Consider the following 24,286-nt stretch of genomic DNA (forward strand, 5'->3'; position numbering starts at 1 on the left):
TAGAGAAATACAATTGTCAGGCTTATAGGGCAATACAATCCTTAATGGCCATCGGTAAGCTTCCCGCCTCAGGAGAACAAAAGCCCAGAAGTCAGGCCACACAAGGACTGGAAACTGTCCTGAAGGCCCTGACTGTACACCTGCATTCCAAACCCTCCAGCTCAGCCCCCAAACCTACTGATGACAAGTTTCCCACCAGCGACTGCATATAAAGATGAAACTCGAGCTACTGGGCGCTGCCATCATGGACCCCGTGTCCCCTTGGCTCAGCGCTGTGCAGCCCTTCCCTTTGGATATTTCGTCCCCAACCCCTTCCCTTAAATAATTTCAGTTTTCCTTAGTCACCATCGGAGATGGCTATTTAGCCTGCCCACGTGCACCACCCACCATGCTCGCCTTTCAGTAACTGCTTACAATTCTGGATGGACTCACACACATAAGCCCAGCTCACATGGAAGAACTCCTTGGGTGGCGTGGTAGGGGTTGTGACTATTGACCGCACGTGGCAACGGGGAAGTTGCACATCAGGGTATGGCCGGTGGCCGAGTGCTGGGACTCAAACCTAGGGCGCCAGTAAAGAGCTGGGTTGGAGTCTGGGGTCCCCTGATCAAGCCAGAGTTCAGGGTTTGAACCTCTCTGCTGTGTGACCTTGGTCAGGTCTCTCAACTTCTCTGGACATAAGCAGCTACACTGAGGGGTGGGGGCTGGGGTTGTGGGCCCTCACGGGCAGCCCGAGTTAAACCCAAGCCCACCTCTGTGTGACCACGTGAATGCCAGGGCCCCCCGCGGCCCTGGGGCAGCCCCGCCAATAACAGAAGCACCCACGGAGTTCAATGTTTTATATCCACATCAGTGTCAACGTACCATACAAAACCCACCTGCCAGCCTCGCTGGGCAGGCAGGGGGGGTGGGTGTCCATGGCAGCATAGAAAACCGGGGTTCTTGTCCCAAAAGAGGAGAAAATGGGTTTACAGTCAAGGAAACAAAATCAGAACCCAACATGATCAAGAAGAAGCCTTGTCGCTGCATCGAGCGGAGGTGCTGTGGGCAGCGGTGCGTCTCGGCTGGCCCAGCAGGACCTGCAGCAGCCTCGGTTCCCGGGAAGCCTGGCGTCAGATAGGGCCCAGCTCTTGAGGTTATTTTTAATCATTTTGCTTTTGGGGGAGGAGGGCTTCTGGGCAGCAGCTCCATGTGGGGGTAACCGGTGCGGGTTTCACTTCAGGGTTTGGAGGGGGAAGTTGCGTCTGTGGGGCTTCGGGACCCGCCCGGCCCCAAATGTCACAGCTGAGGTTCTTGGAAGTGGCCCAGCGAAGTTCCTTCCTGCCTTCTTCCTGCCCTGACCCCAGGTCTATGGCTTAAAAATCAGGGCACCAGGCTGGGGCTGAGCACCCCAGGGGCCTTTGTAAACATGGCAGGCACAGGCAGGGGGAGCTTGGGGGGACCCGAGGAACTGGTGGGGGCAGCCAGAGCCAGGGGAGGGCAGTGCCCATGGGGCAAGGGGGCATGGGGTGGAGGAGGTATGCTCCTCTAACAGAGACTTAGAGAGACAGAAAGGACAGAGATGGGGATAGAAAGAGTGACAGGAAGAGAGAGACTCAGAGAAAGCAAGCGAGAGAGATTGAGACAGAGAAAGATTCACAAAGAAGAGAGACAGACAGACAGAAAGATGGAGTCCTGCTCTGTATGAGTCAGCGGGCGGTGGGGGGGGGCCCGGGGCCCGGGGCCCGCACGGGGTGTGCCAGTGTGACGGTGAGGGCGTCGTTGTGTTGCACGAGGGAGGTGTGCTGGTAGTGCAGCACCAGCTCCTTCAGGGACCCGTACAGGTTGTAGGGCTCCGCAAAGCCCAGGCCGGTGGCCGTGCGGTAGATGACACAGTGCTTGGTATCGCCGTCCACCCTGTGGTGTGAGCAGACAGGCGGTCAGGCGGGCACCTCCGGGGCTCCCCCAGCCGCTCCCTCACTTCTCAGACCCTGTCCTGGTCCAGACCCCAACATCTCTGGCCTGGACAGTGTCCCAGCTTCCTCCCCTGTCCCCAGGAATCCCTTCTTCCTGTGGCAGCCACGGGGATCTTCTTCCCAACTGTCTTCCCCAAGTCTAGCGCACAGTAGGTGCTCCAGAAGAGCTCCTGGAAGGAACAGGTGGCTCCTCCACCCCCACAGGCACTCACACCACAGAGCAGGCGTAGCAGCCCCGCTGGCTGCTCTCACGGATGAGGAAGGTCCCATCCCGCTTGCCGTTCAGCATTTCCTCAGCCTGCGTGCGGTTGATCTTGCCCACATACCAGGTCCGTTCCTCATGGTGGGGGAGGTCATCCTCGTCCTCCATCAGTGCATACTGGCTGTGGGGGAGGTGGGGAGGGGCGCTGGTCACGTACCCGACAGCCTCCTCTGAGGCCCCCTGCCACCCGGACCACACTCCCTTCCTGGTGACCTCCTCCTCGTTTGGCAAAACCCACCCAAAATGGCCCTTCTCCTGGGAAGCCCTCCCTGCCACCCTTCGTGTGGTCACTCACTCTTCAGTCTCATTTTTGATTCCCAACCACTCGTTGATTTTCTTCTGCCGGGCGCCTTTCTGGGTGAGCCAGCTGGGAGGAAAGGGAAAGGTGGGTGGTGCAGCAGAGGCAGGGCCAGGCCCCAGGGGTCCAGTCCAGTCCAGCCTGCCCCCAGGCAAGGGCTGACCAAGGAGGGTGGGTTTGGGTGCAATACCACCGGTTGCCACAAGGGGCCAGCCTGAAGGTGGAAGAGCCTGGCTGGCTCGGCCAGGAAACCCCCTATTTATTCTGTTTCTGTTAACCCTTGTGGAGCCACCCCGCAGGGTCATATCACCACCAGAAACTCCGTCTTAGGGGCTGCACACAATGCTGTTGGCCTTCGCACGCACAGCGCAGTTATCTGTTCTGCGTCTCAGTTTTCCTAGCTGGAAAGGGGAAAGTTTACAAAGGACTTGGAGACGACAAAATATGTGCGTGCAGGGTTGCTCAGCACAGTGCCTAGCATACAGCAGGTGCAGGTAAGCATCTAAGGCCCAGGTGGGAAGAGAGCCCTTGTCAAGGTCCTCATAATGGGGTCACAGGCAAGCGTAGGGCACTCACACCAGGTACTGGTCTCGGATCTTGCGCAGCTGCATGAGGTCTGGCTTCAGGCTGTTCATGCGCTTATCGATCTCCCGGTTGTCCAAGGCCTGCGTCCGCAGCTCCTGCTCCAGCTTCGTGCGGCTTTCGTGGATCTCCGCGATGCGAGACTTGAGCCGTTCTGAGTTCAGCAGGATCCTGGGGGAGGAGTGGCTCAGAGGCCGTGGACGGCTCCCAGCCTCTAAGCCTTTGCACATGCTGTTTCCCTGATTTCTCCTCTGGTGAACTCCTATTCAGCCTTCAAAGCCCATTTCAACTGACCCTCCCTCCCCCTGGAATCCCAGCTGCCCCCTCTACTTCTTTTCTTTTCCCACTTGCATTGCACTAGATAGGGTGGGGCAGGGCAGGACTCACCTCTGCATCTCTTTTTCATTGCCCTCACGCCGGAAGCGCTCCAGATACTCCTTGCTGCACTTCTCTTGAGTCTGGCCCTGCTCTTCGAAGATCTTGATGGTTTCATTGAAGGCCTCGATTGCGGTGCGCTTCATCTGCAGTTCCTGGAGGAGGGGGTGAATCTTAGCATCATCTGGGACTCCCCGCAAGTCCCGCATGAGGGAGATGGCAGATCCCAATTCTTTGTTCAAGCTGTTCCATCCACTAGGCATGTCATTCCTCTAGTTCTTACGGCACCAGACGAACTCCTATTCAACCTTCAATGCCCCATTTCCCCAAACATACTCCTCTTTTATAACCTCCTTTGGGTGCCTTACAAACACCTAGACTTGTTAGCACTGATGATAATTAATGATAAATCTAGTTGCTACCGTTCAAGCGGTTCCTTCTCAGAGTAAATGCTGTACCAAGCATTTCCCGTGCACCATTTCATAGAGCCTGCCAACAGCCCCCTACAAAGTCAGAAATGTTAATGGGGAAGCTAAGACTCAGGGAGCCTAAGTCTTGTCCAAGTCACGATGTTCCTAACAGATCCCAGGCAGGCATCTTGTCCACTCAGAGCCTCAGCAGACGCATCAGTACAAAGAGGACAAGAAAGAAATCCTTCAGGGACCACAGGGGAAGTAAGCCATTCTCAGCCCGAGAGGGACATTTGATCTGAGTAAGCTGCATCTCAACTTGCCAAAGGAGTTTTTCAACACAGTTCCAGAGTGAGAAAGCCTCCCCTTCCCTGTTTTAGAAGATGCTGTTCTTTAATGTGACCTCCTGACTGTCTGTCTAATCCCTCAGATTCCTGTCATCACTATAAATAACCTCTAGGTTGAAGGGGACGGAGAAGGAATTAAAACACACAGTTCCAGTTTACAGATGGGGAAACTGAGGTACTGAGAGATGCACAGGTGAACCGAGACATCTCTCATGTCCTAGCCCAGCTGCTCCTAAGAGGCTGACTGGCATCATCTCATTTGTTCTTAAAAAAAAAAAAAAAAAAAAAAAAGAATAAAAACACATACGCCCTAGCTGGTTTGGCTTAGTGAATAGAGCGTCAGCCTGCAGAATGAAGGGTCCTAGGTTCAATTCTGGTCAAAGGCACATGCCCGGGTTGCAGGCTCGATCCTCAGTAGGGAGCATGCAGGAGGCAGCCGATCAATGATTCTCTCATCATTGATGTTTCTATCTCTCTTTCTCTCTCCCTCTCCCTTCCTCTCTGAAATCAATAAAAGCATATTAAAAAACAAAGAACACCACATACATTTATTTCTATGTTGTTTTTAGGGCAGCTCCTGGTGCTAAGTGACTGCTTCGTGACCTGGAAGTAGTTGTCTGTCCCCATGGCCTTGCCACTGGCCTCCATGCCTCGTCTCCCCATGTGCGCAGGCCCGAGGTACCTGGGAGGTTCGTGTGTACTCCTCGTAGAGCTGGTCGTACTCGCGGCTCTTGTCCTGGTACTGCTGGTGGTAGACTTTGAGCTGGGCACCCACTGCCTCCACGCTATCTTCCTTGACAATCTGGTCCTGAGGACACCCAGGGTGACCAGTGAGGCCACCTGGGCCATTCAGGCCCGGGGCCACCCTCTCTGGCTCCTGCCCAGGCCCCAGACCTGCTGGTACTTGGACACGGGGTACAGGAGCCGTGTGTCCAGTTTGGCATTGTACTGGGCCAGTGACTCATGGCGGTAGTGGGTGATGAGGTCCACGACGGAGCAGAAGGTGAGCGGCTCTGAGAAGCCGTAATGCCCGTCACGGTGGAAGACCTTAATCAGCTTGTTGTTTCCACCTTTCCTAGGGGTGGGTAAGAGGGGGTGTCACCATCCAGGAGGACCCCAAGCCTGACTTCCAGGTTTCCTGGCCCTGACACAGCACATGGCCTCCTCCCACCTCACCCCAGTAGTCCCCAGAGGGGCAGGCCCCCACCTAAGGGTCAGGGTATACTCTCCCTGGATCTTGCTGGAGGCATCTCGGACCAGGAAGGTGCCATCAGGTGTGTCCCGGAGTTTGTCATTCACCTCCTCCCTGTGGGGACACCCAGGATTGGGGCCTCCCATTGGAGACCCTGTCCTCCAGGCCTTGCCTACCACATGACCCCACCCCACAACCCTACCTGGAAATGTCACCCCAGTACCACTCAGCATCCTGCAGGGAGGGCTGGCTCCCCCCATTAGCCAGCCCTGCTGGGGCGGGCTTTACTTTAGGCGGTTTAGGTGGCAGAGCTGGAGGACAGGAAAACACACACAATGAACACCAATTCTGTGCTGTGCTCAGCTCCCCCTGCTACCAAACCTGCTGATGCTGGCGGGGCCTGGAGTCTTCACTCACGGCCCTCCAACAGTAAGAGAGGGTGATACAAAAAGGGGGTCACCTGGGGGTGCGACCTCCTGCTCCTCCAGGTGCTCCTGAAGCAACTTCTCCAAAAGCAGGGCTGGGAAGTCGGGGTTGGGCTCAGTCCTGGGGGAGGGGAGGGGAGTGAGCAGGTAGGGGTATCTGCACACGCGTGTGCACATGGTCCTGGATGTGCTTGCACACCTGCGTGAGTACACATGAAGGCTGGGAAGCAGGGCTGATGACGCAGGCAGGTGTGGGAAGCCAACTGCGGCTTCTGAATGTGCAGTAAGCGCTCAATAAATACCCCGGACCTGAAGGAGTCCAGCACCTCGAAGGGAAGGTACAGGCACCACCCAGGTGCCTCTCCTCGGGTCCAGGCCCCAAGTCCTCTGGAGGGGTCTTCCTGAAGCCCAGGTTCACCCCTTATTATCCTTCCTACCACCCCAATCACAGCAGCTGTGCTTGCTACCCCCTTCCCTCCCACCCCCGTCTCGGGCCCTTCCTCCACCTAAACCCGCCCACTCGCCCCGTCCCTTCCCAGGCCCCGCCCCCACAGGCGCAGGCTGCTCACCCGACAGGTGCGACCCCTGGTGGCGGCGAGGGAGGCGCACGCAGCAGCAGAGGCCCGAACGCAACGCCCAGGGCTCGCACAGCAGGACCCGGGGCTGGGGCGCGCCGGGCCACCCGGCTCAGGTGCTGGAGCAGGAAGCGCAGCGTGAGCGCGTGGTGCAGTGGCAGCGTCGGGGGCTCAAGAGTTGGCCCCACGGGCCCCGCGGCCTCTGCGGACAGACAGCAAAGCGGGATGAGCTGGGCTTTCACGCTCCGGCCCCTCCGTGCGCAGGGTTCCCCACAAGGCTCACCTCGCAGGGCGCGGCAGGCCTCTGCAGCGGCTTCCAGCGGCACAAGGGGCGCAGGCAGTGCCAGGAGGAAGCCCTTGATGCCATCGGCCAGGGCTGCCGAGTCCCACTGCTCTAGGTCGCTCAGGGACCAGTCTGTGGGTGCAGGAGGGCGATGTCTGTGGGGCTGTTGGGGTCGACTCCCTGTCCCCCCACCCGTTGAAGCACTCCCTCACCTGTGCATGGGGGCGGCAGCTCAGGCCTGTAGAGGGATTCGCTGTCTAGACCTGGTGGGGGAGGAGTGAGACGTCTGTCAAATGCTGCTCTGATCCCTTATAGAGGTGGGGTGTGGCTACTCAACCTCCCAGAGATAAAAGCAGGGGTAGGGGAGGGGGATGGGGGCAGAGGACACCGCACATGCAAGGGCGGTCCCATCTCCCCTGGGAGTCATTCCTTCCCCAGTTCAACAAGGAGGCCCGGGGCATCTGGCCTCAGCCTTCTCCCATGCAGAGTGAGCCCAGCAGCCCTGTTAAGGGGTGAGTCGTCCATCACCAGAATTAAGCAAGCAGAATGCAGGGGTTGCATCAAGGCCCAGGCTCACCTGTCCGCTCAATGGCCTCCACAAGCTTTACCAGCAGCGGGGGAGCCACATCAGGTGGGGAGAACTGCTCAGGTAGGTCAGGGAGCGTGAGGCCTGGCAGGAGGGGACAGCATGTTGGCAGGATCCCCAGAAGGACCCCAGCCCCCTTCTTGGCCTGCTGCACCTCAGCGGGGGCAGCTCCGGGCAGGGCCCAGCTCAGGCAAGGGCCTGGCATCTGGACCACTAGCCCGGGCAAGCCAGGGGCCCTGTGGCTGAGGGTGGGAGGACCAAGTTAGTGGCAAACCATTTTCTGGGTCAAGATAGTCGCACCACCTCAGACCGAGCGTAGCAGTTTGATTAGTGTCCCCCCAAAATGATGTCCACATCCTGATCCCCAGTACCTGTGACTGTGACCTTACTTGGAAATAGGGTCTTTGCAGATATAATTAAGGGAAGGATTTTGAGATGAGATCATCTTGGGTTTAGAGCCCTAAATGCAATGACTGGTAGCTATAAGAAGAGAGCCACGTGCCCAGGCCAGTGTGGCTCAGTTGGTTCGAGGGTCAACCGGAACGTTGTGGGTTCGATTCCTCGTCAGGGCACATACCTAGGTTGTGGGTTCAATTCCTGGGTGGGATGCATACGGGAGGCAACCCATTGGTGTGTCTTTCTCACATGGATGTTTCTCCCTTTCCCTTCCTCTCTCTCTAAAATCAATTAAAAAAGAAGAAGAAGAAGAAGAAGAGAAGCCATGTTACAACAGAGGCAGAGACTGGGGTAACGTGGCGGCCATAAGCTAAGGATGTTTGGAGCCACCAGAAGCTGGAAGAGGCAGAAAAGATCCTCCACGTGGAGTGTGGCCCTGCTCACACTTGATCTTGGACTTCTGACCTCCAGAACCATGAGAAAATACACTCCTGTGGTCTGAAGCCACCTGGTTTGTGGGAGTTTGTGGCCCCGGAAACTCACACAACAAGTTTCAGCCCCTGCCACTGCTCACTGTGCAACCTCACGCCCGGGAACCACGTTCTCCGTGCCTCAGTTTCCTCAACCGAGAAACTGGCATTACCTCTTCCTTTTCAGTGGAAGGACAACGTGGTGGGCAGAGTCTAAAAAGAAAATATCCCCATCTACGTCAGAACACCTCACTCCAAAGACATTCCTCTACTTTCTAAGTCATGTTGCCTTGAAAAAGTTATCTCCCCGTTTTAAAAATGCTGAAATCAAACTCCCCCCCCCCACCCCCCACCCAGGGAAGGGGGCCTCCCTGGCCCAGCCCCTTCAGGCTCTGAGCTCCCCAGGGGGCCCTTTGTCTCCACAGCTCCGCCTGCATGGACACCATTGGATGCGGTTCTGGCCCTCGGCAGGGACGCCCTGGCACACAACAGGGGCAAGCAGGGGCCTGTGGGGCCTCGCTGAGTGATGGGCCAGGTGGTGCCTCAAGCTGGAGGAAGGCCCAGCTACAGTGAAAAAGCCCGAAAGATTTAAAAAAAAAAAAAAGTGAAAGAACAAGGGGCGAGAAGGTGGGGCTGCCACGGTTCTGTGACCAGTTTGTGACAGGGGGAGGGAGGGCCCATCAGAACAGCCATCACCCCGTTTTATGGACGAGGACCTGAGGCTCAGAGAGGGAGCAACCTCACCGTGGGTGTACAGCCCCGTGACACTGGGGTGCTGCACGCGGCACCCTGCATGGGATGGGATGGAGGAAACAACGCAGCCCCAGCATGCTCCCCAGGGGGGGTGGTCCCAGGATCCCGGTGGGGCAGGGTCTGAAGGCACAGAGAGACCAGTTCTCCCTGTTTCCAGATGAGGAAACTGAGGTTTGGAGAGGCCCCTCCCCACCAAGGCACCCAGCCTGGAAAATCTGGAGGGCAGGGCTACCGCCCTGAGCGGGGATGTGTGTGGGGGCTGGACCTGGGCCAGGCAGGGGAGGGAGGCGGCTGTTACCAGGGAGAGAGGCAGATTCTGGCTGGGAGCCCGGATGGGGCCACCTCCTGCTCTTCCAGGCCGACACAGGGCCCAGGCCCAGGCCCTGGAGACACCAGATGCTGCAAGTCCCAAGCCAGCACCACTCTGCCTGGGTGCCCCCATTCCCCCCTCTGTGGGCATCAGTGTCCCTCTGGCACAAAACCAGACAGGCCCTGGGTGGGGGCCATGGTGCGTCCCAGGACCTTCGCCTTCACTGGGTGGTCCCGAAAGAGTGACCTGACTCCCATGCACCTCAGTCTCCCCATCTGTACGTGGGCTCCCCCGGGCTGCTGTGGGGCTAGAGCAGACCATGCTGGGCACTCAGCACCCATCCATCTCTTCCCCACACCGGAGCCTTGATTTCCATGGTAGAACTCACCCCCCCGCCCCCGGCCCAGCATACAGCAAGTTCAACATATGCTCAGTGCCCATGAGTCTCTACCCCAGCACGCCCTTGAGAAGGGGGTGGCTGAGGGTCTTTCGGGAGGGTGTGCTGTCCTCACACGGCACCTGCTGTATGGCCTCCATGGAGCGTCCACCCTTTCCTGGTTTCATGGCTCCCTTCATTTCGAAACCAGGTAAAATCAGGGCAACAAAGGGGGTGCCTCAAGGAACCCTGGCTACAAACCATAGAATGAAGCCAAATTGAGCCTCTGAATGCTACTAAAAACTCCCCACTGTCTTCAAAATGAATCCCAGGACGTCCTCGAAGCACGGCCCCCGTTCCCTGAACCCATTACATTCCCACCTCATGGACTGTCCTGTTAGGCACATTGCCTAGAGCCCTTCACCCCAGCTCCTTCCTTACAGCCTTTGTTGTCAGCTAATCACAATCTTTTCATTTCTTGAACCAGGCTCATGCGGGCGGGGCCAGGCCTGTGTCTACCCCCGTGTTCCCAATACTGTGAGCTGCGTCTAGCCCTTGACAGCAGCGTAGCCAACACTTGTCAACTGACTAAACGTCCTTATTCCTTCCCTGGAAGAGGCACCATTGCTTACTGAAGAGGAAAATGAGGGTCTAAGGGGACTCCCCCCCCCCCCCATCCCTGACAGAGTCCCTGCCTACGGCTCACCTGGCTCAGGGGGCCCCTCTTGGGGCCTGGCAGGCAGTGGGCGGGGGCCGCGGGGGCGAGGGCCAGGCCGGGCCAGGGTCACGGGCCCCAGGAACTCCACGTAGGTACCAGGGAAGTCACCGCGCTGCCGAGTTCGCTCATTGAGGCCAGGTATCCAGCCCACGTTCTGCGGGCAGCGCTCGCTGCCCTCGGCCACACCCAGCCCCTGCAGGGCTGCCCGGCTTACCACCAGCACGTCACCGGGCAGCAGTTCCAGGTCCTCTGGCCGCTCCCGGCGGAACGGGTACAGTGCACGATATTGGAAGCCCTCAGCGCCAGCCATGGTGGGCGGGGAGGGTCTGTAAGGTCAGGTGGCTGCTCGGGGCCCCAGTGGCCCCATCAGCTGGGTGGGGGCCAGGTGGGTCCACTGGGTTGGCTTGAGGTGCTCAGACCTCTATTTCCGGCAAGAAGTTACAGGTGACTATAGGGGATGCTCATGCCTTGTTTTCTGTCATTATTCCATAACCCTTACAAGGGCCACTCGTTGCTCCGCCCATCATTCACCAACCGGTGGGAGGGGATCGCCAGTGTGTTCTCTGGTCATTCAGTTGTTGCGAAGCCCCTCAATCCGAAGGGCTGGACTGGGCCTGGCCACTCACTCTCTCACGTGGTAGGCCATAGGCGCCCGAGGCTGGCGGTTCTTCCAGCTGTGCCACATGAGGGGCCCGAGGGCACAGGCTGTCACCATGCTCGGCAGGGGACCGGGGGATGCTGACCTAGGGGGAGACAGGCAAGGCAGGGGCAAGGCCGCATAAGCCCAGTCGGACTCCTCCCACCCCCAACCCAGAGATAGGCCCAAATCCCGGGCTGGAATCCCCTGACTCACTTGGTACCCTTGGGCTATTTCCTGTCCCTCTCTGGGCCTCAGTTTCCCCAGCTGAAAAGTGGGTGCAATAATAGCTGTTCCTTGGGGTACCTGCCCCAGATGTACTGTATGCTGGGTAAACAAGCTTTGTTAGAGATGGGAAAACTGAGGCTAAGGGCGGGCAGGTCTTTGTCCTGCCAGGAAGCCACTACTCAAAACCCCAGATCTGCCTAACTTCAAGGCCCAGGATGGATGAGAGAAGGTGGCAGCCACATGGCCAGCTGGTTAGACTCAGAGGTGGTAATGCTCAGGGAGCTGGGGAGCTGAGGAGGGATCGGGCCAGCGGCGCACAGGAGGCAGTAGGGGCACAAAGAGGTAGGGAAGGAGGTCCCAGCAGATTACTCACCCCACCTTCCCACAGGCAAAGGGGTCTCTGATCTCTGCAAAGGAGACAGGAACAGATGAACAGGAGTCCTGGCTGACTCAGCGCAGGGCCCACAGTAGGTGCTCAGAACATAAGCAGGTCGGTGGGAGGCTGAGAAGACCTTAGCCCCAGGGTGAACGGTGGGTGGCAGGAGGGCATCGCGGCTGCCAATGGAGAGGCTGCTGTTTGCAGGGTGATGACCAACCCCCAGGAGTCCCCAGTCTCAGGGAGACAGAGCTCAGCAAACACACATTCCCAGTCTCAGCTCGGCAGGTTCAGTCCTTCTGAGAGGTTGGGTGTGTGTGGGGGTGCTTTTCTAGAGGGCAGGTCCCCACTAAAGACAGAAGCAGGCACTGGCCACATGCAAAGGCTTGAAAGTGGGAAGTTGCTTGGATGGCTCTAAGAAAGTCACGGACCACGCAGGACCTCTGCCCGGCAGAGGGTGAGAGGGTAGGAGCATTATTATTATTATTCCTCCTCCTCCTCCTCCTCCTCCTCCTCCTCCTCCTCCTCCTCCTCCTCCTCCACCACCACCACCACCACCACCACCACCGAGAGCCCTAGGAGGTGCGGAAAAGAGAGCAGAGGCTCCACATTCCGGGGGCCCCCCAATTTACCCGCTCCCTGGCCCCTGTATCCCCATGCTACAGGTGGGGAAACAGGTCCAGAGAGGGGACGTTTAGAAAACCGCCTGGATTCGCTTGTCTGCACTCGTTTGCACACGCCCGGTGTGCGCACCGGGGACCAAGGCTCCCCTAATCCAAGAGGCGGGGTAGCGGAGCCAGGCCTGGCTGGAAGCAGGGCCTGCGTGCTCGTGAGTGTCCAGACGCACACTCAGGCCTGCGCGGACCCCCGGAAGTGGAGCCGAATCCCGACCCTCATACCTCACTAGGCTCACATAATGCCTGGAGCCCCTCATTTCTGCTTGACGCCCCACTCCCAGCAGGGCCTCCCTCCGTTCCTGGCCAAGGCTCCAGTCCCTTATCTTTGCCTGGAGGCCCCCGATCCGCCCCCTCCGTGCGGGTGGCTGCACGGCTGCCAGGTTGAGTCCGAGGCCTCCCGCTTTCTGTGGTCTCCCCAGGTCCGAGGCGCCCGCATTTGCACGCACCCCCAGCCCCGCCTGTCACGCCGGCCGGCCCGGACTTACTGGTCGTGGCCACTAACGCCGACGCCGAGTCGGCCGTAACGCAGAGCCGAGCCTGACCCGTGGCTCCACCACGGTCGCCGTCAGCGCCACCGCGGGATCCCCGCCTCCGCCGCCGCGGTTCCGAATGACCCGGCCCACCCCCGGCGGAAATGGCCGAGCACATTCGGGTCGGGCGGGAGAAGGGAGGCTGAGGAGGAGCCGGGAGACGTCGGAGTGCTTCCGGAAAGAGCCGAACATACTCCCGCGGGACTGGAGAAGGTAGGTAGGGTGTCCCCGAGATGCTCAACATTTCCGGAAACAGCCGAGCGCGGTCGGGTCATGTGAGCGATCCGGAGCGCAGCCTGGGTTTTGGGACACCCGAGCGATTCTGGAAATAGCCGAGCGCAGTTGGGCCAGACGACTAATCCCGAGACTGGGCTCAGCTAGGCTCGCCTGAGCTTAGACGTCCCCGAGTGACCCCGGAAATGGCTGAGCATAATCGGGCCAGATGAGTGATCCTGAGGCCGGTTCGGCTGAGCTTAGACACCGAGCGGTTCGGGAACTGGCCCAGAGAGCTCCAGTAGGACTGGCGACGAGGCTGCGCCCCGAGACCGCGGGGTTTCTGGAAAGAACCTAGCGTCCTCGGTCCCAAATGAGGCCCTAGGAGTTCAGAACCAGAGACGGCCAACCAGGTTCTGGAAATTGCCTAAGAATGGACTGCTCTAGAGTGGGTGATGGGGCCCCGAGCTCGGGAAACAGGAGCCGGCGGAGACCGGAAGAAGCTACTACAGAAAGCTGTGATCTGAAGAGCCGGGGTTTGGAGGCGTTTCCATGGCAACCCAGAGCGTCTGGAAGCAGCTGAACCAACTCAGGCCCGGCTTGCGCGAGAACACGCCCTACACCAGACCAAATGCAGACAACTGTTTTCTGGAAGTGGCCGAAGACGCTCGGAAACGGGGGCGTAGCCAAAGGTTTTTGACCCTGAGTAGAGCTCAGTAAGTAACTGACGCATTTGGCAGAGCTGGGTTTGGGTGGAGATGGGGTAATTTTAGGGCACAGCCCAAGCGAGTATAAAAAGGACACAGAGCCCTAGCTGGTTTGGCTCAGTGGATAGAGCTTTGGCCTGCAACAGAAGGTTCCCCGGTTCGGCTGCAGTCAAGGGCACATGCCCGGGTTTCGGGCTGCATCTCCACTGTGGGGGGGTGTGAGGCAGCCAATCAATGGTTCTCTCTCATCACTGATGTTTCTCTCTCTCCCTTCCTCTCTGAAATCAATAAAAATATATATTTTTTAAAAAGGATACAGAAATGATTTATTAACAGAGCTCAGGGCCCCGAACGGGTGTCTGAATGAAACTTTTAAGGGCAGAGCCCAGGATGGGTACTCACACGGAGAGGGCAGCAGGAGGCCAGGATCAGAGGAGCCATCAGAAGGAATCTGTGAACTCCTACGCAGCATTCAAAACCCACTTTAAAGGACTTGGAGCCCAGGGTCTGTTTTCAGCCCGCCTCCACCCCTCTTCCCTTACTCATTTTGGGCCCCTGGTCACAAATCCAGACATTGGACCTCCTCTTTGTCAATGTGGGCTTTATTCACTGTCAGCTCCGTGATGGAAGGAAGAAGCAAGTCATGCATAGCCCCGGTCTAGCTCCAACACTTAGGCAGTGCTGGGGGAGGGGCAGGAGGATGCAGAGCAGGCTGCAGTATCCGGGGAAAATGCCTGAAACCATGTGGGGCACAGCGATCTTGCCAGCCACCTCCAAATGGGAAACAGGCTCTGAGATGCCCCCATGGGTCACACAGCAACATGGGCTGGAGTCAGCCGTATCTGACATCAGGCTGCATTCAAGCTCCCTTGCTGACAAGGCCCACAGCAGGGCCTGGCGGCATGACTCTCACCAAGCAATTGTGGGACAAGTCTCTGCCCCTCATCAGGCCTCCGTTGTCTGTCTGTAAATGGGGGTGACGACGCCAGCTCCAGCCTTCTTAAGGCTGGCTGAGGGACAAGACATGAGTAAAAGACCTTGGCACGTAGTAGGTGCTTAATAAAGTTACTGGGATTAGTTTTGTAAACACGAGGAAACTCAGGCACAGAGTGGAGCAACCCTTTTCCCAGAGCCAAACAGTGAAGCCAAGATTCACACTCAGACTTCACTACCCCCCATTTGGGTTTTCGACTCCATTTCATCCCAGGGAGGCTCTGACACGTTGAGGGAACTGTCAGAGGGTGTTTCAGACACATCATGTTCTAGTGCTCACCTTGATCCGCATCAAACATGTGAAATCTTGTCCAGGGTGGACACTCTGCCCTGGCAGTGCCCTCTGAGGCCTTCGCCTCCTAAGGCATTAGTGTCCCCCAGTGGAGTGGATGACCCCTCTGCCTAGATGTGGTGAACTCCTACTCACCAATGAAAGCCCCAGTTCCCACATCCCCTAAGCCCAAAGGACTACAGGCAGACTCTAGCCAGGCTGGTCTACAGATGGAGGCTGGATGGTGGGAAGCAGCCTTCAGCATCCAGATCATCATGGGGATGATTCTGTTTCGTGGTGGAGGGGAATCAATTAGACTCTCCAAGTCACAACCAAATTGGGCCCAAACAAGCGTCCCCATCGGTGAGTCTTAGATCAGGGATGGGATCAAGTAAAACACAAAAAAACTTTAAAAACAAACAAAAAATGTTAAAAATACAGAAAAACGAGAAAACACGAACACATGGGACTTGTCCAAAGTGCTTCCTGCAGAGGCCCAGAGGCAGGGTCTGCAAATGGGGTCCGAGCTGCCAGGGGTAGGAGCCTGGCAGCTCCATCTGGCCACCGCTGACCAAAAGCAATGCATTAGGTATGCTCTCCCTCCCGGGAGCACGCCTGCCCCTTCCCCTCCTCCTCTTCCCCCCAAACAAGTCACCTTTACCTTTCTCTCCCAAAGGCCCTTCTTTTCTTCTGTAACTTGTTCCCTGAGCCCCTTTCTTTCAAGGGCCTTTCTAAACTTTCTGTAACTTTCTAAACTTTCTCTTATACTTAAAAAAAAAAAGTAATAAATTACTCACAGGGATTTGCTGCTATTTACAGTGCCACCCTCATCTCCTATTCCTGCCCTACAGCCCCTGACCGATGGCACCAAAACATGCAGGTGCTTGACTCCACCTTCCAGCAACAAGACTGGTGCTTCCTGCCTTCTGGAGTCACAGGCTGGTGGCTTCGTCTCCGTCCAGGTGTCACTTGACTGGAAAAACCTTGCACAAAAAACGCACAACTTCCAGGCCAGCGTGAGGCCAGGTGGGAGGGATCAGTCCTTTTCGGCGGGTCCCAGGGCTCCGGGAACAGCCTCAGCGCCCTCGACGGCAATCTGAGGCATCACACCAGGCAGCCTGGCGGCCTCCTCGAGTGGCTCGTCAAAGCTCACCTCCTGCACAGCCTCCTGCTTCTTGAAAGAGTCACGGCGCTCAGACAGGTGCAACCTTCGCATGACTACCAGCTCGGAGTCTGGCCCGCGGTTGCGACGCCCCAACTCCCCCTCCAGCCGCTCACCTGCACCCAGCTTCTCCGCCGACTGGCCCCGGCGCAACCTTGGGGACCGGGTGGGCGCGGGCAGGGGTGAGGGTGAGCGGGGTGGAGGTGCAGGCACAGGCGGGCAAGCCAGTGGGGAAGGTGGGATGCTGCTGGTAGACTTGCGGCGGCCGGCCTTGGGACGGGGAGGCCCGAGCTTGGCGGCCAGGCCATGAAGGGAGCTGGGGCGGGTGTGGCCAGCAGTGGCTGGAGAGGCAGGGCTGCTGGAGCTTGGAGATGCATTGGGTGGAGACGCGGTATCTGTGGATGACAGGTAAAGGTCAGGCCATGGCCCTCAAGTCCCTACCCTGAGGGACTTGACACCTGGAACTGACTGCACATGCCAAAGCCCACATTGTACAAGTGACCATTTAGCCTGCTTTTCCCGCCTCTTGTTTGCACAGGCTGTTCCCGTGGCTTAGATCTGGTGAACAATTCCTGCTCATGCATCAAAGCCCTAGTTCTTTTTTATTAATTCACTAGAGGCCCAGCGCGTGCACAGGTGGGGTCCTTCTGGGTGGCCTGCAGGGATCGGGCCGAAACCCGCAATCCAACACCACCTGCAGCTCCTACCTGCTGCTCCCGCTCATCCAGGCCCCATTGTGCCTGCCAAGGGCTCGCGCTGCTGCAATAGCAGCAGCAGCAGCGCTCGCCAGCCCTGCATCTGGCGCCCTCCCAAGGGGAGTGGCCTGCGGGATGGGGCAGAAACCGGCTCTCTGACATCCCCCAAGGGTCCTGGATTGTGAGAGGGCGAAGGCCAGTTTGAGGGACCGCACCAGTACACAATCGGGCCGGGGAGGGACCACGGGAGGGCTCCAGGGCATGTCCGGCACATCTTGCTCATTCCTGATCGGCCAGACCCCAGCAGCAAGCTAACCTACAGGTCAGAGCATCTGCCTCCTGGTGGTAGCATATTACGCTTTGATTGGCTGTTTTGCCATTCGGTCTATTTGCATATTACCCTTTTATTATATAGGATTTTTTTTTTCTTTTTTAGAGAGGGAGAGAGAGAGAGAGAGAAACATTGATGTGAGAGTGAAACATCAATTGGCTCCCTCCTGCATGCCCCCTACCGGGGATTGAGCCTGCAACCCAGGCATGTGCCCTGACTGGGAATTGAACTGGCAATCTTTCAGTGCACCAGACAACATCCAACCAACAGAGCCACACCAGCCACGGCCAAAGCCCTAGCTCTTATTCACCCACTTCTCATTTGATGACTCGTTACTCACTGGGCTAAAAATGCCCATTCACAGCCCATCTGTCCACTGGTCCCCAGAGTTATCCAACAAGGGCCCTCCTCCTTGCCGGTGCTCACTTCTCCACTCCCAGGCCTCAGCCCCAGAGGATGCTTGGTCTTAGGAAGGCAGAGATGACACAGATAACCCCTGCCCCACAAGGTAAGGGGGGGGTGGGCAGAGGGAGAGAAGTAGTTGGGATCCCCAGGGGGGCAAGGAGGGCTTCCTGGAGGCATCCCCTGCCTCTCCTCAGCCTCTCAGAGTCCGGGGGCCCTCACCATCCTTTCCCACACCAAAACGAGCTTTCCATGCCCTTTGGGGCCCACATACTCTCTGTGGTTCCCTACTGCCCACCAATTTAAGCCCAGCTCTTAGGCCTGACTCATCCTGCAATGTCCTCTCTTCGGCCTCCCCCAGCTTTCACATCCCTCCAGTCTAGACCCTTTTACTCATGATGTTCCCTCTGCTGAGCACACACTTCCCTGTCCCTGCACCTGTCTCTGCCCACCTCCAGGTTGCCTCTTAGACTCCAGGCAATTGGAAAGGCTCTTCTGATCATCTGCTTCCTACATCATGTCATTCCACCTTCCCATCTCTGCCTGCTCCCTCCTCCCCCGCTGGTCCTGGGTGCACCCACCTGCCAGGGCATCAGAAGCGGGGCTGCGGCAGGGCATGGTGGGGCTGGGGGAAAGGCTGTGGGTGGGTGAGCCTGGGAGGCTCTCGCTGGACGACAAGGAGTGGTGGAGGCCGGATGAGAAGCTGCGGCTTGTGTGCAACACCGACGACTGTTTCGAGATCTTCTTGAAGAGCGACTTCCGCCTGTGGGTGAAAACCCCAGGTGCTCTGGTACCCCTGCCCTCAGCGGGAGCTTCCTGACTGCTACACCCCAGTGCCCCCCGCCCCCTGCCCCAGCTGATACAGGCTCCCCCCGCACACGCCCTGGCTCTCACCGGTCCTGTGTCTCACGCCGGCGGCTCCGCTTGCTCCTGCGTGCCATGCGGCCTTTGGCCACGTTCTTCCGGGCGGGGCCCACCCTGATGGACGTGTTTTCCAGGGCTGTGGTCCGAAGGGTGATCTTGTTGCTGCTCTGCAGGAACGATGGCAAGGGGTCTTCTGGGAGCCTCCATCCCGTGAGCACCCCCACCCACTCATCTCCTATTTATCCTTCAAAGTCCCAGATCCCATCCAGCCACGTCTCGTCTGATCTACCATTCACTGGGCCAAAAATACATGCCCACTGTCTGTGCCCATCCAATGAGCTGTCCATCTATATGCTGGTTCCAGGAGCTACTCAACCTGGGGCCTACCTCCTCCCGTGACCCCACCCCCAGGCCTGAGCTCCCGAGGACCTCTGTCTGATGGAGGCAGAGATGGCACAGACCCCACGGGATCAGCAAGGGCTTCTGGGAGGAGGGGCTCTGGGGGTGAGGTTAGGAGCCAAAGAAGAAAGCAGATTCTAGTCCGAGGGGAGGGTGAGTGCAAGGCCTGGGCTTGGGAAGAGCAGTGTGGGTAAGGGAGACTCAGCAGCAGAGGCCAAGGGGAGGTGGGGATCCTGGGAGCCCTGAGGGAGGACAGCGGGTGGGGGTCTTGGGCGTCCTGACAGCAGCGGGGGTGGCACCTTCAGCAGCAGCTCCACGACGTCCATGTGGACCAGCCCCAGGACCGACTCCCCGTTGACGTGGGTAATGAGGTCTCCAGCTCGCAGGCCCGCCTCGTGGGCAGGACTCCCCTCCTCCACGCTCTAGGGGGAGACGATAGGGTCAGCAGTCCAACAGCCGGAGACACCAGCAAGCTGCTGCCTCTCACGCTGCCTCAGTTCTCCTGACCTGTGGAGAAGGGATGTGCCAAGCCCTGGACCGGGGGGAGGGAGGACAACCCGCCCACTGTGCACTTGCTAGCACGAGCCATAAGCGTCATGCTCACCGAGGGTCTCTGTCTCGCTGTCCAGCCTGTCCTTCTTGCCCAACCCTCTCCCTATAACTGACAGGGATGGCAAAGACCCAGGAGGCATCAGCTCTCCGTCCTGGGCCCCCAGACCTCACAGACTAGAGAACGCACCTTGCCAGGGCACAGCCAGCCCCAAACAGAGTCAAGCTGTCCCCACCCTACCCCCAAGACAACTCACCCAGACAACGTGGTGCACAGTGTAGACATCACTGTCGCCCATGTAGACACGGATGGCCCTCAGGCTGAAGCCGTACTTCTTGCCAGAACAGTGGATGACAATGGGGGGGCGCAGGCTGCCACACACGGGGGACGGGTCTCGGCTGGGAGAGGAGTCACGCGATGACGGGTTCGAGGACAGTGAGCGTGGGGAGAGGGGGCTCATGAGGGGGCCGCCGCTGCCATCATCTGCAGGGATGAGGGTTAGGGTGTGGGTCCCTCCCTTGTGGCACCTCCTAACGGTGCCTTCCCCTCCCATCAGGCTGACCCCTCTGGCTGCTTCACTGCTGCTCCCATGTCCCAATGCCAGGCCTCGGCACATGCAGCGCCCTCTGCCAGGAATGCCAGTCTCTCGGGTCTCCCTGTTTCTAACCCCCTCTCCTGGGGCTCAGGCCAAATATCACCCTTAAGGACCCTCCAGCTCCTGACACCCCAGCCAGAGAAGACCCTACTCCATGACTAAAATGGGAACAGACAGACAAGCAAAGGCAGGGCAGGGCCACGGACATTACCGGCCGTGATGATGAGCGACAGGGCGGACACGGAGGCTGACTTGGGCATGCAGCCCCCGCTGGAGGCGGCCCTGGGCTTCTCGGGGGCCAGGTCTTTGGGGCCCCTGAGGCGGTGGCCCCGGCTGGCATCCAGGGCCCGTGGCGTAGAGTGTCGGGCACCAGTGCTGTTGCTCCGTAGGCGCGTCTGACTGAGGGCGGTGGGGTCGGCTGGGAGGTTAGCAGGGTGAGAGGGTCAAGGTCGACCGACGTGGACATGGTGCAGCCTCCTGGCTTTTGCTCGGGCAGCTCCCTCTTCCTGTGCACCCTTCCCACATGCCTCTCCCTAGAAAGCGCCACTCTTCAAGTTCTCTCTTCCAGGAAGCCTGTCCCCCCTCATCTGACGCCGATCTCCCCCTCTTAGAGCTCCCTCGCCCCATCCCTCTCTCCAGTCCCATCCTGACCCGATGACCTAGAGGCTCCTGGGGGGCCGAGCTGAGGCCCAAGGCTTCTCCAGAACCTTGGCCTCTCCTATCTTAAATGTTCTCGGAAGAACATCTCATCCTTCAAAACCCATCTCAAACAGTCCTTCCTCTGGGAAACATTCCATGATACCACTCCTTCCACCCTGGGCCCCACCTACCAGAGAGGCCCGAGGGCTTGGGCACCACTGGGGTGGCTGCTGGGGGCAGATCAGGCTCCCCCAGGACGAAGACAGGTCTCTTGGGGCCCACAGGCCCGGGGCCAGCTCCCTCGTCCTCCGATGAGAAGGCAAACTTGGGCATCGTATCCAGGCTGATGGTGCTCATGAGAGATGGGCTGGGTCCCCGCTCAGGCTGGGAAGAGGATGAATAGCAGGAAGAACCTGAGGATGTCCAGGACCTCAGCCTGAGCAGGAAAGAGTCCAAGTCACGCTTGTCAGACGCCCTCACCCCAGGACACCCAGTCACCCCCAGCCATCACATCTTACTAGTAACGCTTAGCCTAGAGCCAGGGGCACTTTGTAAATACACGGTGAGTTCCCTTTGCCTGCTCCATTCTCTGTGTCTACCTAGGGAACTCCTATTCACCTTTTAAAACCCACTTTCCAATGCCCATCCTCTAGCAGACATGGATTATTTCTGCCGAGTCTGGACTTTGAAGGATGAAAAGGGTGTTCTGGGCCGAGGGAACAGTGCAAGCGAAGCCTAGCAGTGTGATGGCGCTTTATGTTCAGTGGGGTTAGGAGTGCAAAGCCAAGGGGCTGACGATAGGAGCTAGGTTGGCAGAAGTCTGACAGGTTGGCCAATATGTTTGACCCTTTTCAACTGGGCCGCTAGGAAGCTCTTTCCAATGTTAGATTTTGTGGCTCCACCTCCCATAAGGCGTGGAGGCTAGATACGCTTATACTGCCCAGCCCACCTACCGGACCTCAGTGCTCAGCTGGCGGCCATACTCCCCTTCACTGCGTTCCCATCCTTCCTCCCGGTCCTCACTGAAACTTCGTTCAGTGAAGGGGAGGGTGGGCTGCACAGCCAGGAACTCCGAGCTGCTGTAGACCTGGGAAGTAATAAATAACAGCAATGAACACGGAGGCAGGAGCTGCATCCGCTCTCTACATGCCCAGTGTTTTTCTGTGATTCACTTTATTAAATCCTTACTCAGCATGTCCCTAAAGGTAGCAGACTCTATAGCCCACTGTACTGGTGGGAAACTGAGGCTCAGAGGGACCCAGACACCAAGGGGGCCACAGCTGGGGTTTCTGTTGATGATCAGGACAACCTGCCCGGGGCCCAGGCCCACAAGAGATGCAGAGGAGTTTTTGAGCAAATTATAAACAAAGGAAGGAACTTAAGTTAAGCTTGTGACATTATAAAGTGACACGCATCCCGGCCGGCGTGGCTCAGTGGTTGAGCGCCGACCTGTGAACCAGGAGGTCACAGTTCAATTCGGGCACATGCCCGGGTTGTGGGCTCGATTCCCAGTGAAGGGCATGCAGGAGGCAGCCAATCAATGATTCTCTCTCATCATTGATGTTTCTTTTTCTCCCTCTCCCTTCCTCTCTGAAACCAATCTACATATATAAAAGCCTAATATGTAAAGTGTTCCCTCAGGAATTCAATGGACTGGGAGTTCGATCACTCACTATGACGTGTGCTGACCACTAGTGGGTGGTGTGGAATGAAGGAAGGCCCCGACCGGCAGCTGGCAGCCACTGGGGACCCTACCCATGCACAAATTTTGTGCACTGGGCCTCTAGTAAATATATATATGTGTATATACACTGAGTGGCCAGATTATTATGATCTCTGAACGCATAATAATCTGGCCACTCAGTATATATATTAAGAGGCCCGGTGCATGAATTTGTGCATGGGTGGGGTCCGGCCCAGTCCGGGACATGGGCAGTTGGCTGGCCTGCCTGCTGGTTGAACTGCTGGTTGAGGGGACAATTTGCATATTAGCCCTTTATTATATAGGATATACACTGAGTGGCCAGATTATTATGTGTTCGGAGATCATAATAATCTGGCCACTCAATGTATTTTTAAATCCTAACTAATAATAGACAAATATGCAAATTGACCATACCTCTAACACACCCACAAGCCATGCCCACCATCCAATCAGAGCTAGTATGCAAATTAACTCAACCAAGATGGCTACAGCCACAGAGAGCAAGGTTTCCTAGGTAACAGAGGAAGCCAAGCTTTCCACCTGCCCTTGCCAGGCCTAAGCCTCCACTCAAGCTACAAAGTTTCAATTATAGAAGGTAAACAAATTCAAACAAATGGCGGCAGGATAGAGCTTGAGAGAGCAGGCCAGCGTTGCCGGCGGCAACAGGGGAAGCAAAGCTTTCCGCACACCCTGGCCGGGCCCACCCACTTAAGGCAACAAAGTTTCAATTATAACCCCAACACAAATGGCTGCCGGCCTCGGAGGGAGCCCCAGGCTTGGCTCTGCTCCAGGCTACAAAGTTTCAATTGTAGAAGGAAAATAAATTCCAGATACCAGGGCCTCCGCTTGGGTTGCCAGGGGGCGTGGCTGGCCTGCAAACCACCACAGGCCCCTCGCTCAGGCCGCCCCACACCCCAAGGGAACCCCCACCTGATCCAGGATGCCCTTCAGGGCAAACCAGCTGGCCCCCACCCCTGTAACAGGCCTCTATCCTATCTAATAAAAGAGTAATATGCAGATTGATCATCACTGCAACACACAATATAGCTGCCCCTATGTGGTCAGAGATCCTGCCCCCAAGTGGACACAAGATGGCCACCACAAGATGGCCAGCAGGAGAGGGCAGTTGGGAGGCACCCGGCCTGCAAGGGCGGGCAGTTGAGAGGGACCAAGCCTGCAGGGGAGGGCAGATAGGGGTGACCAGGCCGGCAGAGGAGGGAAGTTGGGGGCATACAGGCTGGCAGCAGAGTGGTTAGGGGGTGATCAGGCTGGCAGGCAGAAGCGGTTAGGGGCAATCAGGAAGGCAGGCAGGCAAGCAGTTGGGAGCCAGCAGTCCTGGATTGTGAGAGGGATGTCCGACTGCCCGTTTAGGCCCGATCCCGGTGGATCGGACCCCTTGAGGGCTGTCCAGTCGGACATCCCTCAAGGGGTCCCATATTGGAGAGGGTACAGGCTGGGCTGAGGGACAACCCTCCTCCGTGCACGAATTTCATGCACCGGGCCTCTAGTTTTACCATAATAAAAAAATGCAAACAAACAAACATCCTGAGTACTAGCTCCATCCAGGGCCCGGGCCTCACCTTGCTGAACCGGTGCGAGCAGGATGAGAACTGGGGGATCTCCGTGGATGACTCCTCATCGTTGGTTTCATCGTCCTCAGAGCCCAGGTGCCGGTACCGTTCTGAGCGCGCTGCAGGAGGGAGAGGCACGGCCAGCCCACGTCAAGGGGCTGTGAGGGTCGTGGGATGACGTGGAGAGGGTGGGGCAGGGGCACCAAGTGGGACTATGCCCTGTGTGTTTAGGGACAAGGGCTGGGGGCAGAGTGCATATCTGGGCGTCCCTCCTAGCTGTGTCCATGAAGCTGTGGGACCATGGGTGGGAGCTCTTGTGTCTGAGGGTTCGTGTCTTCACCCTTGAGATAGGTCACCCAGAATTCGGAAAATGGTGCACCTCCAACGTAAAGTACGTTCCCTGTCTTACAGAGGAAGGAACAGACACT

The 24,286-nt window shown here is 57.8% G+C and overlaps 2 protein-coding genes across 21 annotated transcripts in view; both read right to left on the reverse strand.

Moving 5' to 3' along the window:
* Positions 1-824: 824 nt before the first annotated feature.
* Positions 825-10,623, reverse strand: PIK3R2 (phosphoinositide-3-kinase regulatory subunit 2; the record flags this gene model as incomplete). The annotated part of the gene is made up of 15 exons (XM_079772240.1): positions 825-1,896; positions 2,168-2,338; positions 2,513-2,584; positions 3,092-3,268; positions 3,485-3,627; positions 4,912-5,037; positions 5,124-5,304; positions 5,437-5,535; positions 5,624-5,732; positions 5,882-5,967; positions 6,416-6,623; positions 6,705-6,836; positions 6,917-6,967; positions 7,282-7,374; positions 10,302-10,623. The coding sequence occupies 15 exons, from the start codon at positions 10,621-10,623 to the stop codon at positions 1,689-1,691; spliced, it is 2,178 nt and encodes a 725-aa protein (XP_079628366.1). The 3' UTR covers positions 825-1,688.
* Positions 10,624-12,946: 2,323 nt separating this feature from the next.
* MAST3 (microtubule associated serine/threonine kinase 3) overlaps positions 12,947-24,286 on the reverse strand; it is a 38,482-nt gene continuing 27,142 nt past the window's right edge. For all 20 annotated transcript variants that reach the window (XM_079772206.1, XM_079772222.1, XM_079772223.1 and 17 more), the window contains 9 exons: positions 23,868-23,977; positions 21,536-21,669; positions 20,774-21,018; positions 20,155-20,361; positions 19,605-19,831; positions 19,098-19,220; positions 18,430-18,566; positions 18,117-18,298; positions 12,947-16,502 (listed from right to left, as the gene is read on the reverse strand). In XM_079772206.1, the coding sequence (XP_079628332.1) occupies positions 15,982-16,502; positions 18,117-18,298; positions 18,430-18,566; positions 19,098-19,220; positions 19,605-19,831; positions 20,155-20,361; positions 20,774-21,018; positions 21,536-21,669; positions 23,868-23,977 (1,886 nt within the window). In that variant the 3' untranslated portion in view covers positions 12,947-15,981. The remainder of the gene's footprint in view (positions 16,503-18,116; positions 18,299-18,429; positions 18,567-19,097; positions 19,221-19,604; positions 19,832-20,154; positions 20,362-20,773; positions 21,019-21,535; positions 21,670-23,867; positions 23,978-24,286) is intronic.

The sequence above is a fragment of the Cnephaeus nilssonii genome (genome assembly GCF_951640355.1).
Source record: "Cnephaeus nilssonii genome assembly, chromosome: 5".
NCBI lineage: Eukaryota > Metazoa > Chordata > Mammalia > Chiroptera > Vespertilionidae > Cnephaeus > Cnephaeus nilssonii.